The sequence below is a fragment of the Ostrea edulis genome, chromosome 3 (assembly GCF_947568905.1).
Source record: "Ostrea edulis chromosome 3, xbOstEdul1.1, whole genome shotgun sequence".
Taxonomy (NCBI): Eukaryota; Metazoa; Mollusca; class Bivalvia; order Ostreida; family Ostreidae; genus Ostrea; species Ostrea edulis.
The window spans coordinates 13,480,368-13,505,068 of record NC_079166.1 but is presented as its reverse complement, the minus strand read 5'-3'; the positions used below and the strand labels follow the sequence as shown (position 1 = coordinate 13,505,068).

Below are 24,701 nucleotides of genomic sequence, written 5' to 3'. Positions count from 1 at the left end.
GAAAATATAGGTTACAAACACTACAAACTGTTTAATTCAAATTGTCTTCAGAATTAATTGTAAATTAAAAAATGATTTAAAGAAACTTTTACTAGTATATTTAAACTATGTAAACCAAACATGACACAAGCCTTGCTTATGTAACCGGAAGTAGAATTCTTTAGTGATTAAGTATTAAAGTTACCAGCCAACTTGGCTTATAGCGGAACTCTACCTCCAGCTATCAAAGATCAACCCAGGTAAGGGGATTTCTGAACTATGATCAACGCTAAATGAAAACACTGTTTAAAGTTTAATAAAGTGAGAATTAACCTTTGTAAATGTTAACAAATAATAAGTAATGATCAAAATATAACAAGTAGTAAAGTCTATGGAAATTTCACAGAAACAAATAAAGTTATATCAGAAATATGATTTAATTTAGCAAATGATCAACAATAATCTCAATAAATAGATAAGAAGTTCATGAAAAATTAACTAATAAAAAAAGGAATGTAGAAGACTAAAAAAAAATGTATGTCCCTACTGGGCCTCCTTACTTAGACAAATGCTCAAAAATCCTACTCTATAAATAAACCAGTGAGGTGGAAAATATAAGAGAGATGAGCTACATCACCCAATATGAACTCTACTATTAACACTCTAGAGTTGAACTATCAACAATAAGGTAAAGTCTGGGCTCTAAAAATAACTGACCCAGAAAATAAACAACACCAAAAATATAAAGCGCAAAATAATAATAAATAGTGGTTCTAGAATTTACACCTGTTATCTACATGTCCTTAGACCAGGCTGGACTTGGTAAGGGGAAACTTAAACTTTATAAAACCTACATCCTAAGCTTATTCCTAACACTATCAAAATCCTAGAACTTGTGAAAAACGTGCAACTAAAGCTAAGACCCAGAGTGCTGTTAAATCATAAGATTTTCCTAGCACAAAGGTACTAATGAAATAGTGCTGATAAACCATGAGGTTTTCCTGCACAGTAAAGAGGAACTAACCATGAGGTCGTGTTCCCCAACCCAAGTGAAGAAAACTACACGAACACGGCTTTAAATACCCTAGCTAGGCCCAAAAATAGAAGCCAATAAATATCAAAGATCCTGAGACTAAATTAGCCAATCAGAACACAGCTATCAAAAGTACTATGGAAAGACTGCCAACATGGATGACACTTCCTGTTTTAAAAGTAAAACATGTGGAATGTCAACACATGACCTAACTTAAAAACAACCAACAATAAAGGGGTTTTACGTAAGTAACAACTGAAAATTCAAAGTAAATAGAATTATCATACTGAAATACCAGCAAAACTAGCTAAATAGAGATTACGAAACCAAGGCTGTAAAATAAAAATCAAAACCACTACACTTACATAACAAAGAATTGTGAGCTTTGTAACTCGACAATTGACCATTAGAAATACCTTAGTTAAGCATTGTAATCTTCAAAAAAATGGGAAAATAAAATTTGAAAACTTTCAGCTCAAATCGTGTCCATACCCCTTTAAAAGAGGTTAGGTTGGTAATCCGTAAGTTCTGCTTTTGAGTACTGCAGTGTTTGAATTTCACAGTAAAATTTCAATACTCTGCTACACGAATTTTTTTTTTGAAAATTCCAATACCACAACATAATCCTGCTTCTTGCTATGAAAAAAAAGAAAAAGAAGACTCGACAATTAATACCATTCTTTATTCAAACATGAAATTCAAGAGAAATATATTGAACACACTAACGCAATGAAGCAGAACAGAAAGTTACACATGGACAAATCCAAGCCAGATTACACGATTTGGTACCCTCTACTACACCTTCGTCAATCTCGAAGTACTGCAAAACTACAGGTACATATAGATACACAGTATAAACATATTTGGGAAGCATAATTTCCGCCATCGTCGCTAGCCACGGTTACTGAGTCCGGTAGTTCCTACCCTACATTTGACGTAGTATAAACGGAGACAATAGGCGTGGCTTGCGACGATGAATTTCTGATAATATGTATGTACAGCAAAATACAAAGGAAGGAATGACCCATTAGACGGGAACTCCATACAGCAGAGTATCTTCTGGCAACGTAGCCATGTTCTCTATAGTGGTCTCCAGGTGTATGTCCTTGTCCTTCGAAGTTAAAAATCATACAAAATAGGGAACACCAGGTCTATGTACTGGAAAAGAGTGCAAGCGGCAAGGAATACGAAAGGGAATTATTCTCCAGTAACATTGAACCCCAGTTTCAAAGTTAGCATTATCTTCCATGGAAAAAAAAAACAACCCAGGTTCAATGAGGGCCACTGAATATTTAACTCTCAGAGAAAATCTTTATGGTGGGGCGGATAAATATCGCTAATTAAAAAGAAACTCAAATATATTGTATTCCCGAGAGATCCATTGATCATCCTAATGTCAGAATTCCTGTTGAGATGATGACACTCAGAGAAAGCGTAATCCCCACCGTCAGCCTGGGGGCCTCATCGGTAGTTGAAAAATTACCTGAAAAATTATATATGTGTACAGAAATTCAATCATAAAGCAAGTTCACCATATAATGGCATAGACGCAACTACATGTGCATGTACTAGATTCTTAGCACTACTTGTCAAGGTGATTACAACGTGCAAACTCGAAGTGTTTTCCTTAAGAATCGAGAGCTTTTCATATCAACCTAGAATGTATACGTTTTCTCGAAGTTCTATATAACATGATGTCGTAATAAACTAGGAAAGAAATACTCACTGACACGAAACGTCCAGTCATTGGGATCCCACAGGGCAGCCGACTCAGCACCGCACCCAATAACTCCTTTTGCGACACCTAAACATTGAACAAATTTGTATTTTCTATCAACCTAATTAAAATTAGATCCTTTGATCCGCTCGCCTTCGGTCGCTGAGCAGGTCAACGGATCTAATTAGATTGATTTTCTATCGACCTATAACTGTTTTTTTTTTTTTTTTTTTTTTTTTTTTTTACCAATTGATAATACATAATTTCTTTGTGTAAAACATATAACTATACTTTGACGTACAATATGGTTATGCATCAGATTACTTGGGTATCATTCTATTTATATATATGATAAATTTATTATTTAAAAATCACCAGATTGATTGTATATTGTTTAACGTCCCTCTCGATCGAATCTTTCACTCACATGGAGACGTCACCATTGCTGGTGGAACTTGTGATCACATGTGCATTATACGCTTTAAATTTTCCCTTTTTCTTGTTTTGTTTCATAATCAGCATAAACTATCCTCACACGATGGTTTTTATCAAGCAATGATGATAAGGAATAACTGCCCCCCCCCCCTTTTTTTTAATTTCTGGTTTATGATGTTAAGTAATCGATTTAATCACGTAGTTATTTGCATAAACACTGAAGCTTGCCAGATTTTCAAAGTAACTCATTAACAAAAACCCAGGAGTTATTACAAGTGTACTTATGTTTACAGAGTTCAATCCTTATGATTAAAAACATAATTGGAAATTATCATAATTTTCACTCAGAGATGCATACATGTAAATCCGTCCTGCGCCCAAAATACAACCTATTATTGGATCAAATGTTTCATACCGATTGTTAGACCGTTCTTGGCACACTGATTTTGACTACGGATAACTCCGTTTACCCTGATCAAGATATACGGTGACCGGTCGACAGGAGATGTTTATTCCTCCTAGGCACCTGATCCCACCTCTGGTGTGTCCAGGGGTCCGTGTTTGCCCAACTCTCTATTTTGTATTACTTGTGGGAGTTATGAGATTGATCACTGTTCGTTATCTTCACCTTTCATATGTATGTGTGATTTGACACATATTTAAAAAAAATAATAAGAACACCGAGATAATTTAGATATTTGTCACCGAAGCAAATTCTAAATTCATAAAAACAAATTTGCGCAACGAAACAACGAGACTTTAAGCTGTTTCACCGCATGTATCTGTTTCTTATATGACGCCCATGTCTCTACGAGTTAACTAAAGGTGTTTGATCCATGAGAGACATAGAAGCAATGCCTTTTTTGTAGTTTTTACGGACAAAGACACTGTGAAATGTGAATTTAAGACAATCAATGATATTACACAGTGACACAGGTGTTGCGATAGACACATGTATTATTAGAATTTAGTGCATCTACTACATTACTACCTATGTCACTTGGACCCAAGTTAATAGTCGTGGTTAAGCAGTAGCTACGTATGCATCGCAGGATATTGAAGTGACCCCCCCCCCCCCCCCTCCCTGCCCACGAGAATTATCAACGATGAAACATTCATTGAAAGGATTGCCTCTAGATGACTGTGTAAACTTCGGTAACAACAGATTGCAAAGTGCTATTATGCAAATAACAGAAAGAAAAAAATACATAAATGCATTGTCTAAATATTCATGCAGTGCAACACGAGTGACTGCACCGCAACATTACACAGACTCGCATCCAAGACATCCGTAAAATTCAAATACTTATCGGGAACCACGAGTGAATGAAAGGGCATCATCATTCAAGCACTCTTACCCAAGTACGTACATATGCGTAAAGACTATTCCAATGTTCTTGCTTACTCCTATATGTATAATTCTCCAGCCAATCACATTCATCGTTTGAAAACTGACACATGCGCAGTATCATTACAAGACTGCCATATCACTACCACACGAACCCTCGTAGATGGTAAAGGGCCGACTTCATTGGTCAATGCGTCAGTTGACCCGGCGGCCTTGATAGCCTAATATATCATTTTATTTGCTTCTTTTCTGGCCCGCCGGCGTACGCCGAATGCGCTGGTCTTGAAAGACTTGCTAGTTTCTCACCGCATTATGAAAAATGGCGAATAATACAATGAGAATTCGATTTTCAGTGTGTAGAGAAGTAAATAACATTATTACAATATTTAATAATAACAAAAGATAACAATAAAAAGTATGAATGATCAGAATTTTTTTATTGTACCAAAAACGGAGTCCACGTTTAGTTTGTATGTACATATATCTATGGTATTCATGCTTTTATGGACCTTTCGTGAGTTATGTCAAGGATTTGTATGATTTGATATGTCCAAGTGAAATACAATACACCACAGAATCCTTCAGATCTGCTTCTTATTTGGATATTTTCCAAAAACATAAACGTCAATAGTAAACTAACAACTTAACTTTATGACAGACTTCTCCATCGTCAACTTCCCATATTTATGTAGCAACATTCCATTATCACCTGCATATGGTGTTTATGTCTCTCAACTGATTCGATACGCAAGAACTTGTACTGCATATGATTAATTTTCAAATTGAGACAGGCTACTAGCAAATAAGTTGATGTTGCAATATTTTCAATACTCTCATTTAAAGTCATCCTTTGGCAAATTCTATGGTCATTGTAATAATCTAATCTGCAAATACAAGTTATCACTGGATCGAATGCTGTCTGACGTGTTTCATACCAATTGTTGGACCATACTTTACGAAGAAAATTTGATTATAAATTATTCTGTTTACCTGATCAAGATATATACGGTTCACGGCGGTTGTGACCAGTCAACAGGGATGCTTGCTCCTCCGAAGTACCTGATACCACCTCTGGTATGTTCAGAGGTCATTGTTTGCCCTTCTCTTACGATGTAATTTTGTATCTTTCATAGGATTTATGAGATTGATCACTGTTCGTTATATTCACTTGTTTATTTAAAATTGGTGGATTTGTGACCGGAATATTATGACTACGAAAACGGAAAATGCCAAAACATACCTGGATCTAGTCTGATATAATAGTATTCTTTTTCTTCTAGTTCAAAATTCTTCGCAATTTTCAGAACCCAATTTTGTGAACTAGCAGCATACAGCGGGTAAATAGCTTGATCGCTTTGAGAAACGTCTAGTTTGGACACAAGGTCGTGGTTTTTCTTGTAAAAATACACAAAGGCTCTTTGGCTTGGTTTCACAAACTGTAATATGAAAATATTAAGTTATATATATATATATATATATATATATATATATATGTGTGTTAATCATAATGAAATTAGTGGTGGATCCAAGCGCCCCTTTTAGAAACAATATATAGCAATCAATATAAGATATTATCATCACAAATGTGATTCAATTTTCTTTTATAGAAATGTGTCAAAACAATCGTACGGAGACGTGACCAGATGTAGATGTAGATGTAGGTAAAATACAAATGCTGCATTATTTGCAAGATTTTTTTAAAAGAAAGAAATACCTGCATATTGAAGTGGACGTAGAAATACTTCTGTGTGGGCAAGATGTCTCCTACTGGGGTGTAAGAAAGGATTTGTGGAGGTTCCACTAAATATGAATAATAGAACCACATCAAATAAAATGTATAGTGTTCTATTGAAGTGTAAGATAGGATTTCTGGAGGTTCCACTATATATGAATAATATAACCACATCAAATAAAATGTATAGTGTTTTACTGGGTTGTGAGATAGGATTTGTGGAGGTTCCACTAAATATGAATAATATAACCATATCAAATAAAATGTATAGTGTTCTGGGTTGTAAGATAGGATTTGTGGAGGTTCCACTAAATATAAATAATAGAACCAAATAAAATAAAATATCATGGGTTTTACAGGAAGATGGAAGCAACAGAAGATGGGTGATTTTTAGCATAATTTCAATTTAATATCTTCTAGATATTTCGTATTTATGCGATAAAATGTATTGTCCTTAAACGTAAATCTTAATATGGAATTATAAGTGTGTGGTAAAATTATTTTGGTATCTTTAAAAGACACTTATTATACATACCTCCAACCAGAAGCCTAATGCAGGTTTTCTCTGACACCAGACTGGAAGACAAAAACTTAATTCGATGTATAGTATTAGAATACATCTAATTACTGTTACATTGATTGCTCTAGTAAGATACACTTTTCATTTAACACTACTCGGTATATTACCTATATAATGGGCATTAATCATAAGAAATAAAAGTTCTTTGACTAGTATGCATTCAAACGCAATATGGACATTACCAGCATATGATTTCTTTTCAACATGTATACACTTTTCTGGCAATGACGTAATTCGAATTGCTTTTAATTTTGGATGTTAGGTGTTCAAAATGACTTCCGCAATATGTATCACTCATTCAGCCTACTGGAATTCTAACTGATCCAAAATACAATGAATTCTGTTTCAAGTACAATTATACAAAATCTTTTGTAATATTCATTTTGCGTGGAAATCTGACAACTATTTAGAGTGAATCAGTTAGTGCTAGTCAGACGGATACACATGCATACAGAGAGATACACAGATACAGACAGAGACACTCACACACAGAGACACCAGGGTACTCACACACAGACAGACAGACAGGCAAAAATATACTCACACAGAGAGTACTCACACACACAGACAGACAAAGATATACTCACAGAGAGACACGAGAGTACTCACACACACAGACAGACAGACAGACAAAGAGATACACAAAGACGCGAGGGTACTCGCACACACAGACAGACAGGCAAAGAGATACTCACACGCAGAGACACCAGGGTACTCACACAGACAGACAGACAGACACAAAGACAGACACGCAGACAGACAGACATACAGATAGACAGACAGACACACAGACAGACATACACACAGACAGACAGACAAAGAGATACTCACACACAGAGACACCAGGATATTCACACAGATAGACAGACAGGCAGGCAAAGAGATACTCATACACAGAGGCCAGGTTACTCACACAGACAGACAGGCAGGCAGATAAAGAGATACTGACACACAGACGCCAGGGTACTCACACAGACAGACACTCACACAGACAGATATTCATACAGAGTCTAAGAGATACTGATAGAGACAGTCAGATAGAAAGATACACATACAGACGGATACACATAGAGATAGAAGAGTGCAGGAAAGGTCACTTAAAAATGTACAAAATCTGCAAAATATCAAGAGGAAAATGACGCCCGCTATCCGTTTATTTCTCGGAAAAATTAAGGATGTAATCTGCACCCCAAGAGAACATTGGCTCCGGAATTTCCTGATAGAGAAAAATTTCACATGTGGAAAACTTTCCTGAGGGGAAAAATTAATTTGTAGTGGATTTCAATACAATTTTATATGAATTTTCATAATACTTTGAGGATATTGAAATAGAGAAATCAAATTCATTTTTATGAGGGGAATAGAAGTCTTATAGGATTTTGACAAAATATTGCAGGAATTATAATTTTTTTGCATTGAAGTCGTAAAATCCACAAAGGTGATTAGAATACGACCCCTACCACTTAAAACAAGTGATTAGAATACGACCCCTACCACTTAAAACAAAAGTGATTAGAATACGACCTCTACCACTTAAAACAAAAGTGATTAGAATACGACCCCTACCACTTAAAACAAAAGTGATTAGAATACGACCCCTACCACTTAAAACAAAAGTGGCTTTTCACACAACAACTGCTGGTCTACCGAGTAGTCAACATAAACTTTCTGTTGAGTGAATGTATGGTGGGACGAATTTAACAATGTATTGGTTGGGCTATATAGATTGTGGAGATCGGCCTGGGTATCGCAGTGGTTACAGCACCTGTATAGTAGTGCAGGGGTCCCGGGTTAGATTCCCGGTCCAGCCATAAATTTTCGCTTTCCTATTACACTTTGTGTTGTTGACCACCAATCTGGTCTGTGTGTCTTACAGGGCAAAGGAAATTTAGGGAGGAGGAATGTAGAGATTTGGGCTATATGGACCGTGGATATTGGTTTCTATAGCTCAATTATAAGAGAACTTTACTAGCAAGACATTGGGTTGCGGGTTTAATTTTTGGTCCAGCGAGAGAGATTTTCTTTGTTACACCACTCAGGTTTCCGTTGGTTTATCAGAATAATCATAACAAATTTATCCATTCCAAATCCCCCGAAAATATAAAAAATGTGTATACCAACCTATCCGAGTCACTGGCAGTGAAACAAAATGCGTGTTCACCGGTCTGGCTTGGCAGGGGAGTCCATGTTGTATTAACGTACGATTCCCGGTTTGAACTTTCGTATTTCTGTATTTCTGTGGTCATCAAACCCGGCGGCGATACCGTCGTTATTTCTTTTATGCTATGTGAAAGCAAAAATGCTATGAAAAAATAGAAGCAACAATTTTTATATCACAGGAAAGAGTTATACGTCGATTTTTTAATTAAGTACCATCAAAGACGTGTAGAAAATACGAAACTTTCTGGATATGCGGTCAGGGTGCATTTTGTGCGTTGAGTAGAATCCGTGTCATGTAATGACGCACCAATTATTGAGCACGAGTCATCGTCATCAACAGCGTTAGGCGCAAAAGTGAAAGTTAACAGATGGAAAGACGTCTAGATGATTCTACTTCGGGTGTTTGTGTTTGGGGTCAGTTTACATATCAGATGACGGAAAAAGTGGAATCCCACCGTTCATCCAAGGAGTAACTTTTCATGCTTATCTATGCAGGACCTCGTCGTTTCGAAATACAATGCGCATAGTCAATCGGGATGTAGCTAAGAAAAGTTAACTGAACGGTTTATATAGTCGTCATTGAGTTTTATGGCAAGAATGTTTAATAATTGCGTTCAAAAACAAAAGAGATAACTATAGCTCAATCTACATGTATTGATTGATTGGTTGATTGTATCTTGCTTAACGTCTCTCTCGAGAATTTTTCACTCATCTCATATGGGGAAGTCACCAAGACCAGCGATGGGCTTCAAATTTAGGCCTATGATCGGCGCTTACGGCCATCAAGCAGTGAGGGTTCTTTGGCGTGTCACACCTACAGTGATATGGGACATCCGTTTTTAAGGTCTTCGAGGACCCGTGAAATTCACACCTGATGCCAAGCTTTTGGCAATGGGACTGCCACTACCTGTTTTAACGACTTAGGTCTGTCGCGGTCGCGATTCGAACCCCGGTCTTCCGCATGCGGTGCGAACGCTCTAACCTCTAGACTACCGTGGCGGTCATACTACATGTACTTGGTCAGTGTAATGTCATGAAAGCATAACTATAAACTGGAAATAAAGTCTGCATAACAACTGACGTAATTAAAGCATGCAACCCGGACCGGATATATATCTTGGAAGTTCCGTATTCTACCGTTAATTCTAAAGCACAGAAAACGTGACGCCATAAATCAGTACAAACATAGGTCACATGATACACAAACAGCTGATGAAACATTAATAAACATGGATCCTAAACATATTGACCCCGAAGTAAGGAAATACAGTGAATTTCGAATACATGTAACAGGAAATTTTCTTTACTAGAATGTACATTTGACTAGTACGGTTTGATTTCTTCGTGTTATGATCACCATGTGGATATTAGATACACTAAATTTCACAAATATACACGGCTCAATTTCTCATAGAAAGACTCAGACAGTTCACTGCATTATACGAAATAGTCTGACAATCACTCCTGTAAATCGAATTGATATGCGTTGGATATCCAGTATAGTTGATCGCCTCTTGGGATACTGTTTCTTTGTTGCGTGCTGTATTTGCTCTCGCAGCTTGTTCTCCAACGATCTCCAGTACACAAGCGAATCAATATAGCATTCAAATTCCTCAGCCAATGTATTGGTTTGTTCTTCCAATTACATTTCTTGAAAGTGTATCAAAAACAATAAGATGCTTTTAATGAACGTGTTCTGCATATAAGCTGTATTGCAAGAGAGGCTTGAGCTGACAGCGTAAAGGTGCTTGTTTCAGTCTTGTGTGTAACTCAGATGAGCAAGTAGTTTATGGTCGTTTAGTGACTTGAGATTTCAGTCCTACTACATAACATAAGGAATTTTCACAACCCCAAATCAAGACTAGTCATTACTTTTCAATCTGAGAATATTTCGACTCATTACTTGTCAGTTTCCTCGAAAAATAAGCCATTAGCTTGAATTCGTCTTCTTCCTAATCCGAAGTTACAAGTGTCTACGCTCACAACGATCGGCTTTCGTGGAACATAAAATGTCAATAATAGAGCACTTCTAAGTAGTTCCTTCACTCGATTAAATGCGTTAACTTGTACTTGATCTTATGACCAGGTACATCCAGATTTCATTTTCATTGCCGATACAACCTATCATTGGCACCTGATCTCACCTTTAGTATATCCAGGGATCCGAATTTGCCCAACTATCTATTTTGTATTGCTTATAAGAGTTATGAGATTGATCACTGTTCGTAATCTTCACCTTTCATTAAAGAGTTCCTATAGTCTGTTTATTCAATTAGTGATATGCTTTAACTGTCCCTACCTTCTGTACATGTATATCAAACAGACTATAGGAACTCTACGGGTAGTCGTCAAGAAACATGATCTTGCACCATCTGTGAGAGTAATTATGAAAGTAATTATGACGGCCTCACAGTTCACAAGTCGAAAACTTCCAAATAGACTCGGTTCAAAACCTGTCAATTTTCTTGATAAGACCTTTGTGTGCAGCAAATATTCCCAAAAGGTTGCTGATCCCTTTCATAATGTACATTGGAAACACAAAGCGTCTGTCCTCAAGATGAGTTCAGCTATGAAAACTCCCAGACAGTCAATCCTTCCTCTAAGTCCGAACAAAGCAGTGTTTACACGTTTCAGTTTTGATGAGTACTGGATTGGTTGATTCACCTACAACTGAGATATCTGCTCCTGATTCAATTTTCCACAGATTTTTAGGGTCACCGTTTCATCATCATTACAAGGAGTGATGAAATCCATATTCCTCATGTTTTTTTAAGTTCAGGTTGTACTATTTCATCAATGACACTGTCGGCAATGTTTGCCCTTGCACGATGTATATTACATTAGGTACATTTCACTCAATAATTGTTCCATGGCGCTGTGGTTCCGGACTTCCGGACTACCTCCACATTTGTCCTAGCACACTCTGGTTAAGTAGCGAATATTCGATTTCGGCTGCCCTCTAGACTGTCAAATCGGATTTTATCTGTAGTTAATCGGACATATCTTTGTCAGAAATTTATATCAATAAGCTATTTCTAATATGTTCCTTCTTGTCGGAAAGTAACAGTATTCGGAAATTTCGTGCAGGTTTTTAAGACAAGTTTTGATGGACTCACCCAATTGTTGTGCACCATCCACTTAGGGATAAAGTTTGTTGGAGACATTCTCATATTTTATATTCCCTTTATCCGCAAATTGTAAGGACTTGAATAAGTGTTCTGCCTCTTTACAGGTTGCGTAAATTAGAGCGCTGGTATGGACCTCGGGGTGATCTTTGCTCAACTTCATTGCCATTTTGAAGACACTCCGTCGGGTTTCTGACGCTAAAACTGTCCGGTGCTTTGAAATGAGCTCGGAGTGTCTGACCACTTTATCTGTACGGATAAAATATCACTCTCTTCATTAGTATCCCGAATCTGACACCATATTTAGTCAAGTACCATTAAACTCGAATAGAAAATTTTACCATTTATTCAAAAACACAGAAAACATGACGTCATACACATCAGTACATGTACATATCACAAATACATAAACAGCTGATGAGAAACATGAATCCAAAACACCTACTAGGGTAAGCAAATGAAGGACGAGAAGCAAGTGCTCGAATTTCATTAAACAAAATGCAATCTTATTCTTACTTTACGCCATCAGTTCCACTCCGAGTTATGAGTTGTTCAGTCCATGTGGAACTGGCCGGGATGCCGACGCATGCGCCGTCCAACCGTGTAGGCAGGATGAACTTTGGTTTATCTTGGCACGATACAGTCGATGCAAAAACGTTCACCAAGAACTGAAGAGAAACACTGCTTAATGGATGGGTGGAGTTCAGGGGACTGAAGTCCTCGATTTGAATTGCGACAGCAAACCATCCAGTCTGATTATTGGCGATGTATGATATCGTGCATCTTTTCTGAATATATATATATATATATATATATATATATATATATATATTGTATATATATATGTATACTTATTTTTAATTGCAAAACTGATTACAGTCAAGTATTATGAATTTTAGAGAACGCAATGTCTTCAGCAAATTGCAGCAAAGTTTACCTCGTCGAGAAATGCATTCGGGAAGGAATTGCAGACACCTCCACACTCCCCCTTGCTTGACTCCGCCCATCTACATCGGACCGTGTCATTTTGTTTATCATAAACTGAAATTTGCATGCGAATGACAGAAATTCAGTTGGAAGCAACAATATACAATTATTTCATGTCTACTCGGGAAACAGTTAAAATTGTTATACCCCTATAAATAGTTCCTATATAACTCCGCACGAAAAAAGTCCAACATTTCGACTATTCTGGCGACTGTAGGACCGGGAAGTGTTGAAATTGACTGTTAAAAAGGACTGTTGGCCGATGACGTCATATGGTGCTAACTCGAGCTATCGTTTCCTGTCGTTTGGAGAAATAGAAATGGCGGATGCGCATTTTGCGGGAGCAACGAAAGATAAAATTCAAGTAATTCTTCAAAGCATGGACAGCAAGAACATAAAAAATTAGTTGTTCTTCATTTTCTAGAATCAATTATATAAGTTTACTTATTTCAATTTATTCTTGTTAAAGCTGTTATACGCAAGTCACATGATTCTTGTTCTGCTGATTTGTTTACCTAATGGCGAGGTTCACTTGTTTGACTGATTATGAAATACATAATTCATTAGATGCAAATTAGAGCAGAAACACGAAAAATATAATTATTAGTTAGGATATTAGGTATGTTTTCTTTTAAACTAGTGGAATCGGTGATGAATGTACACAATCACACTGTCCCGGTCAAATCTCAAAATGAACAATCCATGTGTATCTAGTAAACCAACTCGAAGGCCTACGGCTTTGGGCAACAAATCCGTTCTTGGGTCAAACAAAACAGCTGTTGTCTTGGATCCCAGTCAATAACTGCATACTATTGCCCCGAGGCAGTAGCGATGACACGGAAAATTGTTGTCATAGGCCGTAAACAGAGATTAAAAGTTTGCCGGGTCCTCAGCACTACCGAGAGGCAATAGATTTGACTGTTACCCTAGTAGACCTGAAATAATTGTTTTATTAACTAATCTGCTACTTGGGCAATATTTTCTCACGTGACCTGACCGTGAAACAGTTCATCGCGTAACCGGGAAACAATTGGTCACGTGATCGGGTAATAGTAGGTCACGTGATGAACTGTTTCACCCCTGCTCATTTCGTGTACCTTTATCTGCTGATTAAAGTTGGAAAACAGAAAAAATATGTCATATTAATTCATATAGAAGATCAGGTAATAATGGAAAATATTAACAGTTGGTAAAAAATGAAAACATCTTCAATAACCCTGGTTATGTTTGGCTAAACTCAGAGAAAAGGAAGCCAAGAACCATGACAATTATGCCCTCCGCCCCACATGTAGGTAAATGTGTTGAAATACAACCTGGAATGGTGATGTTGTGATCACAACCATGTTGTAGACGTATAATGGGTGGCATGGCGGATACTGGAGATGAGTTAATTTGCCCGGTATCTCGTCTCCGGTTCAAGTCGACTGTTGTCCGCATATCCCACCTTCCGCCACCGGACAAGAGCGATATCCAACCCCCTCCTGAAAATCTAACCAATACATTTGTAGATGACATGGTAGTACATGTAGAACACAGCGTATCGTGTTGAAATTTAAACGTTATAAGGAATTTGCTCTTGAGAAAAGATAATAAAACAGGATATAATTCTTTTTTTGCGAAACATTGAAACGAATTATATACATATTCACTATGATAAACGGGAACATAAGTATGGTTGGAAACAAAATGATAAATGTCATAACTTGACATATAAAACTTTGTTTTACTACATTAATTTTACAACTTTGACTTTCTTTTCGAGATTATTTGAAGATGCGTTTTAGACACAGATCACAATTCGATAGCTCGTTAGCTAGACGTTCACAACTGCAAAGATATCTTTATTGTTTCGGTGTTTTCCGGTAATACAGAACACAATTTTAAATTGACCCCGACAGATAATCACAAAACACAACAGGTCTACATAAGTGACCAAATTGAATATGACTACCAGCACGCACCCAATCTGGGCAATTTTGTTTTGGAAAGTGTAATTAAAGCTTCGCTCCCCTTGTATCCAGTCTTCTTGCACACTAAAGTCTGTACAGACGATCCCGACATTTGAAATCGTGCCACCGGAAGAACAGTCACTGCAGCTGATGGAACCAAAGTTAGCGATGACATTTCCCTCCGCGACCGTGGTCTTGTTACACCAAGTCGCAGCGCTGTAAGAACGTCTCCAAGCCAAACGAAATGTAATGATGACCTGGAAATACATTTTGAAAACACATAATTATGCTAGTCGGACACAACACTGAGAATCTCCAGAACAAGTCTATGACATGCATAAAATTATCAAAATCCGGCAAAAATCTCAGTTATATAAATTGTATTATTTCACAAAACACATCCAAGGCAGCAATAAATAACATATTTCATATACATATACATATGAGATTGATCACTGTTCGTTATCTTCACCTTTCATATACAACATTATGTTGGCAATTATTCAAATATTCTCACGGCAATTATACTGTAGCATACATGTAATTGCAGATTATTGTATGCAAACTGGTATTGCTATTTTTTCCCCCAGTGTGACAGGAAGTTGCCTGCATGAAGTGTCGATGTCAGCGGACATCACAGACCAAGCGCAGCTGCACAACATTCAGAGCGTCATTGTCAGCTACGTACAAATGATTGAGTGACTCTCAGCTTTCTAATTGTTAAAATCCACCTATGACGTCATTCTTTTGTTCGAGCACTCCATTATTTTTCAGGAATGGAGTGTTCGGAAAGTAGGTCAACCTTTATACAAGTAGATATAAATGCATGCAACAAAAGAATGAAAAACGTAAGACATGATTAAAATGCACAAAGTTTAGTAGCAAGGGGTCCAGCAAAGGTGGATTTTAAGTGGGTCAATGTACTCGTATCACTCCATTCCTTAAAAGCAATGGAGCGATACTCGTACATTAACCCTTACGTATCAAGAAAACGGAGCAATCCTTAGTCAAAATCAAGCTGTATAAGGAACGGCTTAACAGTTGAAATTAAACACATCAGACAATATTTGACCCAATGACAGGTTTTAAATGTAAATTAGACCATTGTTAGAATTTGGGAAATGCTGACTTCAAGCGAGACTGTTGAAACCTTTATAACATCAACTTTATTTGGTGATAATGCAACAGGGAGAGAAGGAAAAGATACAATCAACCCGAGATAAATTTTTTTAAAGTTTTTGTGTTATTGTTGGTAAGAGACCATTATAAATACCAGAATGTGAATTAATGAATTGAGATCAGCCGACTCTGAATTTGGTCCAAATAAGGTATGCTATTTGAAAATATATTTTGAACTTCCATAATTTTGGGGGAGGTGATCCAAACTACATGTATACATTTTTTAAACTTCTTTTTACGAGAACTCCAGTAACTTGTTATATACTATCTGATCTTTTATAACGATTTATGTACAAAAGCAGAAAAACCATGTAGGTTTTTAAAACTTATATCCAATTCTTTAGTATATATTCGTAAATACAAAAACCTTTTAAATAAATCTCTGTATAAGCAAGGTAATTGAACCGCTTGTTTCATGAGAATACCATAAATAAAACACAATTGCGAGGAGGACAAACACAGGCCCATAGAAAAACCAAAGATTGGATCAGGTGCCGAGGGGAATAAGCATCCCTTGTCGATTGGTTACTTCCGCCGTGGACCCTATATCTTGATCATGTAAAGGGAGCAATTCGCATGTAAAGAATGCCATAACAACTGGTATGAAATTATCAGTCAGCAGTCGACCCAATGACAGGTTGCATATGCAAACGAGATCATTATAACGGCCATTGGGTTTGCAAAATGCTGACTTGAAATGAAACAGTTGAAACCTCTGTAACATCAACAGTAGCGTGCTTCGAGTCGAATATTAATCATACACAGAACATGCTCTCGCTTATTGAGAGCTGAGAGACAAAAACACCATATACTGATGATAATGGAATATTGCTACATAAATATGGGAAGATGATACTAGAGAAAATGTAATCCGTTTTTTTTATTATTATAAAGATGAGTTGTTTGTTTGCCTGCCGTTGAAGTCTATGTTCAGTACTATATCCAAATATATAAGCAGGTATGGAAGACTATGTGGTGGCTTTTATTTCAAGTTTACTGGATTATTTGGAATCGACATGTGGGTATTTCTAGGAGATAAAACGTTTTCTATGTATCTAAATTTCGTGTTGAAGGCTATAGCTAGAGATTGAATAAATTCTGCATCGTAAGAATACAAAATCATGTCAGCTAATAAAGAAGCACAGTTTGTCCCCATGCAGATTTTAAAAGACTATTGTAAGACCTGGCCTGGATGTTATAAAACTTTTTGAGCACATTTTCATACTCAAGCTCAAACTCCGTGCTCTAAATCGTGCTCAATCTCAAACGTATTGATTGATTGATGTTTTTCCGCCACACTCAACAATTTTTCAGTTATCTGGTGGCACCCAGTTTTTATTGGTGGAAGAGAGAACCCAGATACAATGTACCTGTGAAAAGACCACCGACCTTCCAAAAGTAAACCGGGAAACTTTCTCAGTTACCGGCGCGAGCGGAATTCGAACCCGGGCCGACAGAGGTGAGAGACCGCTTGATTGTGAGCGCGGTGCTCTAACCACTCAATCTCAAAAGTGAATGTCATAAAACTTTTATGAAATTATTCTCATACTCAAATGGAGTAAATGTCCAAGATTTTTCGAGTATGCTGAGAAGTTGTTCAGAATTGTACTAAAAACAAACATGGTTGATCACCAAAGACTACGTAGATATTGTCAATGACGAACACCAGCATCGTTTTAATGGAAAAATTCAGAGTACTTATGCGTATAACCCTATATCCTGATCAGGTAAAAAGTTTCCCCTTGGGTGGAAAAACCACCCTGGTATAGAATCCCCCCCCCCCGTTTCCGTATTTCATTTGTTATAGATTAATGAAATAGATATGCGCTCATCAATATTACGATATTCATAAAACAAACGAATATTTTTTTTTTGAGATGTTGAAGTTGGGTTTAAACGCTGAAAACTTTGAAATGCATATTGTGAATACGATATGCTTCCCAAAAGACTTTAACGATGGCCAATAACGTTATGATTTTTCGTAAAAAGTCGACTAAAAGATATACAATTAAAATATCCAAAACGTAAAATAGATGAATTGTGCAAATAAAAGTTTTTTCTCTCGTTTATTTAAATTCAAAATTTTGAATTTAAAAGACATTAACTTCTCCCCAACTTCACTATTCAAATGTTAGATGCTAGTAAATAACGATAAAGGCTTGGGATATCTGAATGAATTTTGATATACCATTACAAGCTACTGACAAACAAGTTGATGGTACAGGGGTTTCAACTGTCTCGATTGAAGTCAGCATTTCGCTAATTCTATGATCGGTATAACGATCTAGTTCGTCAATACAACCTATCATTGGGTCAAATGCTGTCTGACGTGTTTCATACCGATTGTTAGGCCATTCTTGGCACACTGATTTTGACTACGGATAACTCCGTTTATCTGATCATGATATAGGGCTCACAGCGGGTGTGACCGGTCGACTTCTCCTAGGCACCTGATCCCACCTCTGGTGTGTCCAGGGGTCTGTGTTTGCCCTATCATCAATTTTGTATTGCTTATAGGAGTTATGAGATTGTTCACTGTTCGTTATGTTCACCTATCACAATTTAAACAATTTCGTTTAAAAAAAAAATATAAGATGATGATTGTTCACGATACACAAGATCCTGGTCAAAATTTGAAAAAATAAGAAGAATTCCTGGGTCTAAATAAGCTAGGGAACTGAAAACGGATACATAGCTAAAATGTAAGAAGGGGGGAAATGCGTACTATCATTTAGGAGGAAATTCTATACTGGTGCGGTTTTTCCTAGGGGGGGGGTGATTGGGCTCGGATTAATTCTTACTAGGGGGAAATTCTATGGAAGGCCTATCTTTCCGGGGGGGATGTCTATCTCTGGGCCGTTTTTCCGGAAGGAAAGTATATGCGGGGGAAATTCTGTATTACAACTCAGCTGTATGACTTCAGTTTCTCCATCGTCAACTTCTCATATTTATGTAGCAATATTCCATTATCACCTGCATATGGTGTTTATATATCTCAACTGATTCGATATGCAAGAGCTTGTTCTGCGTATAGTCAGTTTTTAAATCGAGGTAAGCTACTGACAAACAAGTTGATGGTACAGGGGTTTCAACAGTCTCGATTGAAGTCAGCATTTCGCTAATTCTATGGTCGTTATAACGGTCTAGTTCGTCAATACAACTTCGCATTGGGTCAAATGCTGTCTGACGTGTTTCATACCGATTGTTAAGCCGTTCTTGGCACACTGATTTTGACTACTGATAACTCCGTTTACCTGATCATGATATAGGGCTCACGGCGGGTGTGACCGGTCAACAGGGGATGCTTACTCCTCCTAGGCACCTGATCCCACCTCTGGTGTGTCCAGGGGTCTGTGTTTGCCCAACTATCTATTTTGTATTGCTTATAGGAGTTATGAGATTGATCACTGTTCGTTATTTTCACCATGCATATTACAACACCGGCACAAGCGGGATTCGAACCCGAGACGAGCAGAGGTACGAGGCAGTGTGATTTTGAGCGTGATGTTCTAATCACAGATACCCTTAGATGAAAGGTGAAACTTCAGAGTATAATCAGAGTGAGGTTAAATCAAATAATTTCTTGGATGACTGATCACAAGATGAAAGGTGAAGACAACGAATAATGATCAATCTATGGTTAACTCCGTGTTCCATTTTTATCGACAAAAGTTGTTTATGATGTCAAAAACCTCGTCTTCATCGTGAGAAATGGTGTTGTAAAGTGTTGAAGAATCGTATGATTTGATTCTGTTGATTTCGGAAATGTTTATGATTTGAAATTTACTAAAAGTTCTTTGGAATATATTGGAATTACTGGAATGGACATTGAATTCACATCACTTCTCGCGTATAATTGTGGTACAATACTTTTGAAGTTTCTCCTTCACAACAGTTGATATTTTGTAAGGAGAATAGGTAGGGGCTTAGTAGAATATCTATTCGACACTGGAAGTTTTTTTTGGGTGAAATTTTGGAATTCAGTACATTCACGACATTCATTTGTCCAATTGACTGGGATATAAAAATGTTTAAACCCGAAACGTGACTTTGAAGAATTCCATTTATTTGTAAATAATCTTGGAGTAAAGGGTGGGTTGCCAAATGTGGAATTTCGTTTATGATGCAGTTACTGTAATTATGAGCCTTACAAAGAAAGGCAATGTTGTAACGAGCTTTGTCAGTTGGAACCAATACATATTTCTCATGAAATCTACCTAATTCTTTCACCACGCCTGTTTTACTGAACAGAGAAGAATAAATGGTAGGCAGTTTTGTTTTAAATGTCTAATGCGATATTTTGATTTTTATTCATTTGCACGTAAGGCCCGAAATTGTGAACAATTTATCTTACAATGATTTAATTTCAAGTGCACAAATTGCATTTATGACTGGATTTATGGAAATAGTTCAAACTTTCTTATTTCAGGACCGATAAAATTTCAATTGTTTAAAAAAATGTATTTATTATTCAAATATTTCTTATTGAGAAATCTTTGCCTGCGTTACACACTATATACAGAGGCAAATACCTGGATCGGTGACCTTAATTCAGATACGCTTCATGAAAAAAATTAAATGTGGTCTTTCTAGTCTCGTCTAGTTCAAGACTTATAATTATAATAAAAGGGATGAAAATGTAAATAATCCACGTATCTGTGCTTGATAAATACCTCATCCATACACTGTAGTGCACGCCACCTTATCCCCACCCCCAAAAATGGAAACAACAAAACGGTAGCATTTTGCTAATCATAATTTTACACTCACTTCGTTTTCGTTGGCAGTTGGTTTCCACATGAAAATTCCTCCACGAAAATGGCTGCCTTCGACAAATTTGATTGCCGTAATGATGAACAGCATCCAAGTAATACATGATGTAATCCGTCGTAGACAACAGCACGGGGACATCATTGCATATGATAAGTGCACCATAATCGTCTGCTTTCTCTGTTCGACTATTTGCAATATGCAATTTATTCACAAAGAGACGGCAATACTTATGATTTCAGTATGATTTATTATTCGTGTACCAATTACGATTTCAGAGCAATCTAATGAAAATCATAATTTATACTCACTGTGATTCTCTGCGCTCGAAAGGCATCTAAATGCATTACGTAAGAGCTTATATTTATTAATCATTTTGCATTTTGATATTCATTAGCAGATTGACCAATCAGATATAAGTACATTGGCCAATCACATTACGTTTTATAAAGACGTTGATCACACAGGCCACATGAATTAATCATCTTTTCAAACGAGTGGGACAAGAGGATGGAAATATTTTAAATCCCTTTGTGCCTTTGCTAAAATGTTATTTAAACATGACATAGAATACAATAGATGTCAATAATTTCATATCACCTGTGAAAAAAAAAATCAATTTTAGTCAAACTAGAAAACATATGTGATGCGAAATGGAAACCACGATGAAGTGATGGGGAAAAATCGATTTTTTTGATAGGAATAAATTAGTCAGGTTCAGAGTGGTGGCTGAGGGTGAGAAACTTTTCATGTGACATTTAGTTTAAATTCTATGAGTGATAGGTTGAAAACAATCTGTCATCTCAATTTGAAATATTAACTTCTTATAGTATATTAACATTCAATGTAGGAAATTTTCTACATGAATTACAGGGATAAAATTCTGTTAAGTTAAAAAACAAAACAATGAATGATCAATATCAAGGTTATTTAAAACTACATCAATTTCAAATAAATTAGAATGTACTGTAAATTCTTTATTTTATGTCAGCAATTTTGTTTTGCAAAATCATGATCGTACAAGTGTATAAAGCTTGGCAAATACTAAGGTAAGGATTAGGAATTTAAGAGTCTTCACATGAAATCATGCAATAATCAATTCTTACCACATGTGAAGGAATTTACAATACTGCACATCACATCAAAAAGACACTAAAATCTTTTTGTTATTTACATAACATTTAATAATTGAATGACTCTCTCTCTCTCTCTCTCTCTCTCTCTCTCTCTCCGATATTTTATTAGGTTTGTCAATCATCAATGTTAATCTTTGACATTTTGTCGCCTTAAGTAATGACTTTACTTCCTTGACTGCTTGGTAAAGATGTTGAGAACTGCACAGGGATACAAATAGTCCATCTCTACCCTCCCTTCCACATTCTTGAATAGTATCCAAGATGCTTTATGAGCACCACTTTAAAAAAACTACACCGTGGCATTTTGGTAGGTTTATGCCCAATTCTAATGTATTTGCTGCGATGATTCGTTTAAACTTCGAATTAGAGTCTGATATTTGTTTCCTTTTCCAGTGCGGAAACCTCAGAATAGAACATGGTTATCTCTTCCCACAATTTCAGTAGTTCAGATAATAGGTAACAGGACATCTTTGAACAGTCACTTACAAGATCTTTGCAGACATCCAGCTGTTCAGGAATCTACACCCCATGAAAATGTGGACCCAATCCCAAAGGGAGTTTGTTCCTACTCGCCACTTCATATTTGTTTTATTTCGAGATATTTTGGATAGAAACAATTTCTGGTTTGACTGCTTTTAGACTTTAAGAACTCGTTTTTTTTTTTTACTGTTCGTATATGTAACAGTAACGGCTTGTATAATGACGAATGGTTGTAATGATTAAAGCTCACCAATGAAGCCAAACCACTTCCAAAAAGCATCATTTTAACCTTTACCTTTGTCACCCCTGAAAAAGATTGAAATAGTCATGTTCTACTAAATGTGTAATTTGATTTTAATTCATTCAATTTTACATCCTTTTTATGAATGGTAAGGAATTTAGCTGCAACGATGATCTCAACAAAACATACCAAATAGCAATTGTATGGAATTCATCAATAACTATGACTTCCTTATGCAAGTTTGCAAGTTCTCCTTTCATGCTCTGGCGACTCAAAAGATAAAAACTGATCTTTATTTCTTCATAACTGTTTCACTCGGGCCTGCCACAAGAAGTTGATTCATGATTGATAGGTATTATTGTTGTCATTTTTAGCGTGAAATTAAACCAATACTGGTATGAAAGGTGAAGATAACAAACATTAATCTGTCTCATAACTCCTATAAGCAACACAAAATAGATAGTTGGACTGATTTTGACTACGGATAACTCCGTTTACCTGATCAGGATATAGGGTTCACGGCGGGTGTGACCGGTCAACAGGGGATGCTTACTCCTCCTAGGCACCTAATCCCACCTCTGGTGTGTCCAGGGGTCCGTGTTTGCCCAACTATGTATTTTGCATTGCTTATAGGAGTTATGAGATTGATCACTGTTCGTTATCTTCGCCTTTCAAGCAACTGGTTTTTATTTTCATATAGGAAAGGTCCCTATATCACGAGAACTTGTCACGATTTGTACTAGGATTGGAAATTAATTGCAGAAGGAATTTCAGGCGGGGTTAACGCACCAGAATATAAAATCAAGAAATGCAATATGCATATATTATCTTACTCATTTTGTGCATTATGATACTATTTTCAATTTCCAATGTTTATGAACACTTTTGTACGTAAAGTACAGAACAATGAACACTAAAGTACAAATTTATCACAAGTGCATTGGCTATTTTTTTTTATCTGCACTCTTATCTTTGGTGTCATATGTAATCTAAATCTATGCTAGCGGATGTTACTGTGCATATATCATCTGTCATGCTTCTAGAATAATACAAAAAATAAAACTACATTAAATCATCTTGGTATTTTTACATTGAAAGTTAGACCATATGCACTGCTCTCGATATGCCCTGCTCTAAAATTTTAAAGTCAGTATAATTTTGACAGATTTATTTGAATGTGTAATACTTTGAAAATGTTTGGATTGATGTAAAGGAAATTGTTTAACGTTCACAAGTGTCTTTGTCTATATAGAAAAATGAAAACATTGATACATGTAAAACAATCAATTCATGTGAGTAGCATATATACCGGTACCTTTTTGATATGAACTAGTATATACTGTAGGAAGGAAAATAATTTGATCAATGAAATGATAAATAAGTAACCAGATTGGTCGAAGAACATGGTTATTTTATAGTGTACATTCTCTTTTATTACTTCGAAAAACTAAAACCAATCCGTGAAACCAGGTCTCAAAAATTATTGTTGAGGTCAAAATGTTTTAGAGGTCAAATTTAAGGTCTGGCCAACTTTTGAGGTCTGGCCATACTTTGGATTGGAGCCAAAATAGACGCCAAAATTGGGGACAGACCAATTTTGAAGACATGCCAAGCCAAAAGGGTCAGGCTATGTTTTATAGTATGCCACTTCCCAGCGAGTCGAAAAAGATCCCATTTAGATTAGATTGATATCGGGGTTTCCTCAAGAAATTTAACATTTTTTTCACTCAGCATTGTTTCAACTCTCGCTGAATAGAAAAACCCTCGGCCGAGAAAAACTACCAATACTCAAACACATAGGTGGTGCTGCAGTTAGTATTGACCAGTTTCATTGACATGACCATGATTTG

At 36.5% G+C, this 24,701-nt stretch overlaps 1 protein-coding gene across 2 annotated transcripts; it reads right to left on the bottom strand.

The window, feature by feature from the left end:
- Positions 1–1,679: 1,679 nt before the first annotated feature.
- Positions 1,680–21,381, bottom strand: LOC125677338 (integrin beta-like protein C). 2 transcript variants are annotated; one of them, XM_048915346.2, is made up of 12 exons: positions 21,306–21,381; positions 20,995–21,182; positions 15,058–15,302; positions 14,410–14,585; positions 13,047–13,150; positions 12,626–12,897; positions 8,946–9,107; positions 6,780–6,820; positions 6,227–6,312; positions 5,753–5,948; positions 2,739–2,816; positions 1,680–2,495 (listed from the first exon to the last, which is right to left on the bottom strand). In XM_048915346.2, exons 1-12 carry the CDS (start codon positions 21,367–21,369, stop codon positions 2,398–2,400), a joined length of 1,710 nt encoding a protein of 569 aa, XP_048771303.2. In that variant the 5' UTR covers positions 21,370–21,381; the 3' UTR covers positions 1,680–2,397. The 2 variants fall into 2 exon arrangements, with proteins under 2 accessions (XP_048771303.2, XP_056016084.1); XM_056160109.1 differs by lacking the exon at positions 21,306–21,381 and having other exon boundaries at positions 14,410–14,577; positions 20,995–21,291.
- Positions 21,382–24,701: the final 3,320 nt, after the last annotated feature.